Here is an 8,789-nt window from a genome sequence, read left to right as displayed (position 1 = left end):
AATCAGAACAGCTAGTGTCACCCAAAGAAGTTGAAGACAGCAGAGGAGTTACATTTGCATTGTGTCACAATGGAATAACTGAAAAATGAGGCTGGAGAAAAGCATCAAAAACAAAGGGGAAGTACTGGCAGAGTGGCTCAAGTAGTAGAGCGCTTGCCTAGCAAGTGTGAGGCCTTGAGTTCAATCCCCAGTACCGCCAAAAAGCACAACAACAACAACAAAACCCAAAGGGGAAGCAAGTGCAAAAGCCCAGGTTATTATAAATGACCTGATATGGGAGGGGGAGAAAATCTGGAATTGGTAGCAGGATTGAGCCTTAGGAAGATCTGAGGACGGCACTATAGAGAGCCTGGAACAAGACTGTGAAAGATCTCTGTGACTAGAGCAAGAACTGAATCTCATTTTTAAGAACTAGGCACTGAGAAGGTTTCAGGCAAGAGAAAGACACACTATTTTGAAAGATAATTCTAAGGCTGGTATGAGAATGGGCTGGGAGGTGCCAAGGCATGGGGGTGGGGGGACTGAGGAGCGAAGTACCCACTGATGTGATGGTGAATAGCCAGGCTGTGGACAGCACCAGATTGCCTACAGACTCCCCTTAGAAGGGCTGGCCCTGGGCCGCTACCAGCCAGCAGTGTTGTGTTGCAAAGTAGGAAAAAAAAGGTCCCCGTCTTCCAGTTTAGCCCCACATTGGGGCACGCTCAACTGGGCAAACAGCACAAGCTCAGTTTTGACTTCTACTTATCCATCCTAATGGTCAAGTACATTTGTGCACTCCTGTTCCCTGAGCACCTGGCTGGACAGAGGCAGTGCAGGGGCCAAGGGCAGGGTGCATGTGGCATGGTCTCCCTGGTATCAATGGACAACTGTAGAGTCTGATGGGTAAGGACAGGCACTTGGGTACACAGCCAAACATGGCTTCATGACCCTGATCAGGTTAATTTCAAATCTCAATTTCCTTATCTGCTACATGGAAACAAGAAAAATATCTAATGTGCAATTGGCACGTTACCTATTAATAGTTCTGCTACTAATAATGATAAACGGGAGAGCCCGTCTATATGGGAAGGGGCTGTTTGTGCTCTCAAGCTAACTCTCAAGTGGGAAGAAAACTTATTCATAGATATACAGCAGCAACAGGAACTGTGGGCATCACAGCTCCAGAGAGATTGGCTATCTACTTACTTCATCGTGCAGTTTGGTGACACGTGTTGATGTACAGGGCCACTGGAGGAAGCCACTGGGCTCCTCAGCCTCCCACCCCACCCAGTCTGGTACTTCCTGGTACCTACTTCCTTTCTCCAGTCTACTTTTCCTTTCCTACTCCATCCTTCCACCCATGTTGTCCCCCCACTGATACTCCCTTGCCCTCTCCCTGGAAGGAGGTGTGGGGCGGGGACATTTCCCAGCATTTTTGCTTCTGGAAGTCTCTGGGCAGTGATAGAAGTGGGGAGAAGCCACCTGGGCAGGGAATGATTCTGCACAGGGGGCCTTGTCCACCAGGCCAGGTAGACTTTCTGGGGAAGGAACAATGCCTGCATAAAGTGCCAAGCAGCTGGGGCAGAGAGAAGAAGGAAAAAGGAACAGCAAGAGGAAACATGGTTCTGAGTCTGTCTAGGTAAAGACCAAGCTGGGTGAAGGACAAGGTAGAGACCAGCTGAGAAAAGTGGGTGGTCTGCTTGGGCTATTTTTGTAGCATGAACATCAGGACATTTACCAGGCTGAGAAAAGAAAAGAAAAAAGTACAAGTGGCAGCAAGGGTGACAGTCGGCCAGGCAGATCTAAGTGTCTCTGCGAGGTTACTTTCTCAGAGAGGCCTTCCCAGAAGCCCAGTTGGAAAGACTACTTACCCCGGCACCTCGCTACTGTCCTCTGCTTCCTTATTCTGCCTTGTTTCTCTTCATAGCATTTAGCACTGCCTACAAGCAGATACGTATTTACCGTCCATGTTCCTGTTCTCCAGTGGACTTTGTCCAACTCTGTGTATTTTTAGCACCTAGACTGTTGCCTGGCACATAGTAGGTCCTTAGTAACTGCTCCGAGTAAGAATGAATGATGTCACCATCTTTACTCAGAGAAGAGTGCTTACTCTCTTCCCAGTGTCTGAACTAAGTTCTTGCTATCTCCAAGGGACACGAGTCACCCTCCAGTTCAGCAGAGTGTAACAGCACTTCATTTTTCTCAGGAGGGTACTCAGCCAATGAAATGACATCACAAAGATTGTCTCTTGACATCACATGGGTTGTGCAGCTAGGGAGGGACGCTGGCTTCGTCCGACTCTAAGGGCAAGGACCTTTTGTCCCAGGAGGTGAGTTAACAGGTCCAGACAGGAGGCAAAGAAAGACACTGTTCTTTTTCATGCCCTAGGTAGGAAGCACTTTCCTACCTAGCACCTCCATATCAAGAAGGGAATGAAGGGGTCTGTGAACTTGACTGCAAGAAACCTGGGAAAAAAGTGAAAACACTGTAACTTACAGATTATATGTCCAAAAAAGCCACAGAATCTACAAAAGTGCATTTTTATACCCAAACCAGGGATTTCATGCAATATTCACAATATTATATCTATCTGTGTACATGTACATGGTTTTTAAGCTGCCCATGTATCCGGCTTGTAGATAGAATATTTCACATTTTATGCCAGCTATAGACTTTTGTTTGTAGGCGTCCTGTGCTGAATCTGGGCACTGATTCCACGTCTGAGTAAATATGCCCCTGGTTTTAATAAGCACCTTGAGGGAAGGCTGTCATAGCATGGATCTTCTGCCATTCAAGTAGCTCGAAGACTTAATGCTTGTCACATCTCAGGCCTCAGTTTCCCAACTCTGATTCGAAGAGTTTGCATTAGACAGTACTACATTTTCTTTTAGAGCAAAGGAATCAATGATTCAATTAATTTTTTTTTTTTTTGCAGTACTGGGGTTTGAACTCAGGGCCTACACTTTGAGCCACTCCACCAGCCCTTTCTTGTGATGGGTTTTTATCAAGATAGGGTCTCGAAAACTATTTGCCCAGGCTGGCTTCTAATTTCGATCCTCCAGATCTCTGCTTCCTGAGTAGCTGGGATTGCAGGAGTGAACCACTGGTGCCCAGTCAATTAATAATTTTATATGAGCACTGTACAGCTTTTCCTTCCAGAGGGTAGCATGATCTATGACGTCACCGTATGTGGGACATATATTTATAGACTAGTCCATGTTCAAGGTTAGAAAAGCATCCAATACCTCAATACGTGGATATGTTTAAAGTTCTGTTTTTGTTTTGTTTTACTAGTTCCTTTCTAATAAATTGAGTCCATGAAGACATCTCACGCTCATTACTTTTAGACAGATGCTTAAAATAAAGGGCAGGACTTTATTGGATACCTTTATTTATATGCAAAACAGCGCACCATTCGTGAGATATGAAAACTCGTCAGATAGAAACCAGATTATATCTATTTTCACTACAAAATATTGTATTATATAAAGCAACAGAGACACAAAAACCCTGAAAAACACTAAAATCTTTGGATAGCAGATGTGGTTCCCCCTCTCCTTGTCTCTAAAATACACTTCTTGCTTTAAGAGTTTCACAGCTGAGAACATGAAACATTTTCAGGATATAGACTTTTTTTTTTTTTTGGTTGTCACAGAGCAAAGTACTTCTGAATTTTTTTTTTAGGAAAATAACTTAATTTCCTAAAATCATCCCACGCACAAACATCACACACACACACACACACACACACACACACAAAGAAGCTACTCTTCTTATAGACACTTTGTAAATTACTTTCAGACATAACTACAGATAAGAATACAACACTTACTTTTTTAAAAAACTATAATAGTGAAGTGCTAGTGTTGCTGACCTCACAACAAAAGAACCTTTCAAGAACAAGCAGCTTAATATATAAAATATGTTTAGAAACAGGGAGAGTGAGTAATTTCTTATACAAGTGTAATATAATTAGAGCCAAAAGAAAAAAACCACAGTATAATCTCAACAAACATGTAAAAAGTTAGACGTGATTATTCCACAGGAAAAAGTGTAAACACTTGACTATAAATAAATTGGCACAGAGTATCCAAAGTAAAATTATCACCACTCTGAAAAATAAATGTCTTGAAAAAAATACTCTACTCCTTCAACATAAATAAAAATAGGCTGTCTTTCTCTAACTGCACCTATGGGTCCACGTTTAAGGTCACAAATAGATGTTTTTGGATATATAGAGGGGCACTTTGCCTGAAGAAGCGATCACACATTAAAATTTCCATTTAGATATGGACTTTCTGGTTCACCTCACTGTCCTATCTTGGGGTTAAAAATATCACCAAGCTCAAATCCTCCCACAATGTACCTGTTTGTTCTCAAGGTGTCTTTTTAACCTTACCAAATAGCCAGGGTTTGTTTTATTTGGATTCTAATATAAACTTTCTTTTGACAAAGGAACAAAAAGTTTTCTGTTCCACCCTTCTATGTCTTAATCTCTGTATGAAAGAGATTTCCTCTTCTTCCTCTCTGCCCAACGTTTGTTGATTTGTCAATTAGAAAAATCTCAGGCAGCCTAAAGTTAGGAGCCTGTACTGTGAGCTTCTACCCTCATTCTTTCAAAACATGAAGACGTGTAGGAGATAAATATAGGAGAACTCAGTCTCCAGTGGGTTAAAGCAACAACCCTACAGGGGATCCTAATACAAGGAGGGGGGCCCCAGGGCGGCCCATGTTGGGCGCCTCGAGAAGGTTCTTCTGGCCTGGAAAACAGCCCTGGCGAGCCCCAAATCTCTCCTGCCACCCCCACCTCCCAGCCTCAGAAACCTTCCCCCGTCGCCCTGCTGACCAGAGAGAACAGGCCCGCGAGCTTCTTCCCGCCTGCAAGTGTCTCTGGGCCGCTGTCGCCTCTGCCATCTCGGAGGCTGCCGCCCGGGTCGGTGGCATTTCGCCGACGCCAGGCCAGGCGGCCTCCGGGCGCTACACGTCCAGGACATGGTTGAGATAGGAGATGTAGCAGATGGCCAGGCGCAGGATCTCGATCTTGGAGAGCTTCTTGTCCGGGGGCAGCGTGGGCAGCAGTTTGCGGAGCTCGGCGAAGGCCAAGTTGAAGGCCTCCACGCGGATGCGCTCGCGGGTGGCGTGCGCCGAGCGGTACTTGGCGGTGGCGCGCCGGCGGCGGCGCTTCTCCTCGCGGCTCAGCTGCTGCGGGTGCGGGTACAGCGCGGCCCGGCTGCCGCCCTTGCCGTCGCCCTCGGCCTCCTCCACCGGCTCCAGGTCCGACACGCTGCCCAGCACCTTGGCGTCCGCACCGCCCAGCGACTCCGGATCGGAGTGCGCCGAGCTGGGATGATCCGAGTCGGCGGCTTGGTCCGGACTCAGCATCATTTTGGAGGCTGGATGGAAGGGGAAGGGGGTGAGGTTGAGAGTCAGAAAACGAGTCAGAAGAAGGAATCGGGGTCTCTGCTATGAGCGATGGCGACCCAGGGCCTACCACGCTGTTCCTCCCGGCAGATGCGCATCCCGGGTCCCCTCCCCATGCCCCGCTGACGCGCCGGGTGCCAGGGCCCCAACTGCGCGCCTCTCCGGGGCACTAGAGCTGGCGAGATTTGGGCGAGGGCCGGACCGCATCCCGGACAGGACCCTTGTGCCTGCCAGAGGCCAAGATAGGCCTATGGTCCTGGCGTGGGGACAACCTCAGGCCTGCGACACTGTGGCTGGCATTTGGTGCCTCCCCCTGGCCAAGCACCCGCTGCGTTATTCCGCCTCCCTCACTTGGTCCCCTTTCCCAAACGAATGAAACGGAAGGATGAATTCATCTGGGTCTTAATAGGGCGGAGAGACGCGGGGTGTGCTTCCCTCCCCAGGGCCTGGGGTGCACGGAGGCGCCGGGACGCGGGGACGCGGGCGAACTGGGGGTCCCCATCCCAGAGCGCAGGCGGAGAGCAAGCGGCCCTGGGAGGGAAGGCGTCCCCGGAATAATAAAGAAATGACCGACCAAACGTGTAGGCTCCTTTCAAAAGAAAATTGACTTCTATGCCCTCGCACACTTCCGGAGCACCATCTGTCACACCGACAGCCACACACATAGGGGACCTAGGGACGCAGCGACATGGGATAACACAATGCCCGCCAGGCTGCCGACCACCTTGCGGGCTGCGGGAGAAGAAGCCGGAGAGGGAAGGGGTGGGGATGGAGGGTGAGGATGGGGACAAGGGACAGTGGCAGCAAAGTTCTGGAGCTCCCGGGACCGCAGCTCGGCAGCGCTCCGCTGTCTCCGGGAGGCCTGGTCGAGGCCCAGCGTCTGCTCTTAGCTTTCCTCTCTCGGTGCCTTCTGAAAAAGCCACCTCCCTGGCTGCTCCCGGGCGTCTGGAGGCGAGGGCCCCGAATGCGCGCCTTCTGGGAGGGGACCGCTCGGAACCGCCTGGCTTCGGCGGGATTCGGGCTCCAAGAAAGGGGCCAGCAACGGGAGAAAGGCACCTGCCGGGGCTGCGTGTCCCAGCCGCGGAAGGGACACCCGACTGCAACCCCTTGTCACCCAAGCAACACCAGACTGCAGGCCAGTGCCACCCAAGCGACGCTGTGCATAGGAGAAACCAGCGTAGGCGACACGTAGGAAGTCTGGCTCCTAAAGAAACAAAAGCAGGGGATGTAGCCGCGGTTCCCGGCACTGCACTTGGCCTCTGAGCGAATTGGGCTCTAAAACAGCTTTTCGCTTCCGTGCAAGGAAACAGGTCCTCTTAGGCAAAATAAAAAGCAAATGCTCCAAGTGAACTGCGTGGGACTCCCCGCGGGCTTTTCTCGGGGACGTTTATTAGTAAAACAACTTGTATCTACACACTCGTCATCAAAGGGCAGAAATACACGGGTGAGTAATGGCAAGTCACAAAGCCACGACACTACATAGTTGTAGTTCGGATAAAAAGTTGCTGGGGTGCCCTCAAAGCACGTTAAATTCTCCTCCAGATAGCTTGTTAAAATATTCATAAATCGTAGGTCGTGAATGCGTTTTTATTGCTTTAAATACGGGCTGAGATGCATCGATAAAGGCAATGAGAATGAACTTAGTTTCAAGCTGAAAAAAAATGATTTAAAAGGAGTCTTACCTTGTCAAAGCCCTTTCGGTAATCTTTTCTCCAATCTTTTAGAGTTAAAATTCCAGGGAACAGCGAGGGGGAAAGTCCGGAAAATGTTAAAAGCAGCAAATATTTATTACATTCAAAAATGGAAAAGCAGAGGTCATCTCGCCAGTGGCCACAGCCAGGGACAGATGATATCTCAAGATGTGGGTGACAGGAGTGAGTGTTTACTTAGTTGATTAGATCAAAAAACGCCTTTTCCTTTTAATCGTTCTTAAACAGTTTCTAAAATTCGTTGTTGATCTTTTTTTAAAATGATGTGTTGAAAAGTGTCATGCTTTTTCTCTCCCTCTTCTAGGGCTCTATAAATAACAAAAGAGATACAGAGATAAATACAATCCCATCAAAGAGCTGATTCCTCCAGTTGCTAATAGCGGAATAATCAATAAGAAAGATGATTAAGATAAGGTTTGCTCCTGGAGGACTCCTTTCCTTCCCTTAATAGGAGGGAGCAGAAACTGGCAGAGGCTGGGCAGAGATGCTATCTTGCTCAGAACTGATTTTTTTTTTTCCCTGCGATAAGGCTTTGTTCAGCTGATGTCTCCCTAGCTCCTGGGAACACAATACTGTAACTGGGAGCTAAGGTTACCTCTTCCTTGGCCTTCATTTATGGTGTATAAACAGACACCTATTTTCCAGTTTCAAAGTCTTTCAAGGCTTAGTTACACCCCCCCCACACACACACCCCACCCTTCCTTGCTTTACCTTGTTGCAAAATATATATGGTCAGTGGCTTGGAGATGCTTGGAGAATGGTTGATGGAAACTCCTGAAGTGACAGTGACAGGGAAGCAGAGAAAGACAGAAGAGGATGGGAGAACCAGAGCTCGGAGGCAGGCTGTGTGTATGCGGCTTCTTGGCTCTCTGGTACCAATTGATTCAGCCTGGAGATGCTGGAAGAGATAAAGGCTTAAGGAGGGGGATGGAATTTTTTCCCCCTAAATTGATATTTAATGGGAAATCCTATTGGACAGAAACCTGGACACGAGTCACTTAATTGGACTTGACATCTGTCACAGTGTGGGAGTTTTCACAGCCCAAATATTTTAGCAGATCAGATTCGCACTGAATCTGTGCCATAAAAGACAACAGTTGAAAGCAGTCCATGATAGAAACATAGCCTCTAAACAGAGTATCTAGCCACAATCAGGCATGTTCTTGTTTTCAAATTATCGATGCACTCTCTAAGTGCAAATAAGCAGTACATTGACGGTGGAAAAATTCCTCTGGCGTATTACAAAACCAACATCTTTCATTAATAGTTAGAAAATATTTGTGTCCAGCCCACGGAGATATACTGTATAAGAAGCTACAATTAATAGAAAGTACTCATATATGCAAACGCTAACATTTCTTAGAGATCATTTACATTTTAACAGACAACAGGTTTGATTAAGCATATTGATGTTTCTGAGAGATATCCTGCTGTGAGACTAACTTATTAGTAGGTGCTTTCAAAAGACCTCTCGATGCATTAAATTATTAGTGAAATAGAAACAGAATCCAGGTATTCAGGGATCTGAGACTCACGATATGAGATGATTCTACTTTTCTGATCCTGTTTGTTTTTCTCTTTGCCAGCTCATTCGTTCAACTTAAAATATGACATTCTACATGTGTTGATCATTGCACTTCCTTCTTGTCTCTCTTTACATTCAAATACATCTAGCTGTGC

The 8,789-nt window shown here is 47.3% G+C and overlaps 1 protein-coding gene across 2 annotated transcripts; it reads right to left on the bottom strand.

The window, feature by feature from the left end:
* Positions 1-3,320: 3,320 nt before the first annotated feature.
* Nhlh2 (nescient helix-loop-helix 2) lies at positions 3,321-7,998 on the bottom strand. 2 transcript variants are annotated; one of them, XM_074050686.1, is made up of 3 exons: positions 7,821-7,998; positions 7,083-7,417; positions 3,321-5,372 (listed from the first exon to the last, which is right to left on the bottom strand). In XM_074050686.1, the coding sequence occupies exon 3, from the start codon at positions 5,362-5,364 to the stop codon at positions 4,957-4,959; it is 408 nt and encodes a 135-aa protein (XP_073906787.1). In that variant the 5' UTR covers positions 5,365-5,372; positions 7,083-7,417; positions 7,821-7,998; the 3' UTR covers positions 3,321-4,956. The 2 variants fall into 2 exon arrangements, with proteins under 2 accessions (XP_073906787.1, XP_020042069.1); XM_020186480.2 differs by lacking the exon at positions 7,821-7,998 and having other exon boundaries at positions 7,083-7,577.
* Between the last annotated feature and the right edge of the window lie 791 nt (positions 7,999-8,789).

Source organism: Castor canadensis, chromosome 12 (assembly GCF_047511655.1).
Source record: "Castor canadensis chromosome 12, mCasCan1.hap1v2, whole genome shotgun sequence".
NCBI classification, from domain to species: Eukaryota; Metazoa; Chordata; class Mammalia; order Rodentia; family Castoridae; genus Castor; species Castor canadensis.
Note: the sequence above shows the minus strand (reverse complement) of the source record. Positions and strands in the feature narration are given on the sequence as shown.

What these genes read in the sequence shown, in the direction of transcription:
- Nhlh2 (XM_074050686.1), bottom strand. Translation starts at nt 5,364, where the DNA reads ATGATGCTGAGTCCGGACCAAGCCGCCGACTCGGATCATCCCAGCTCG.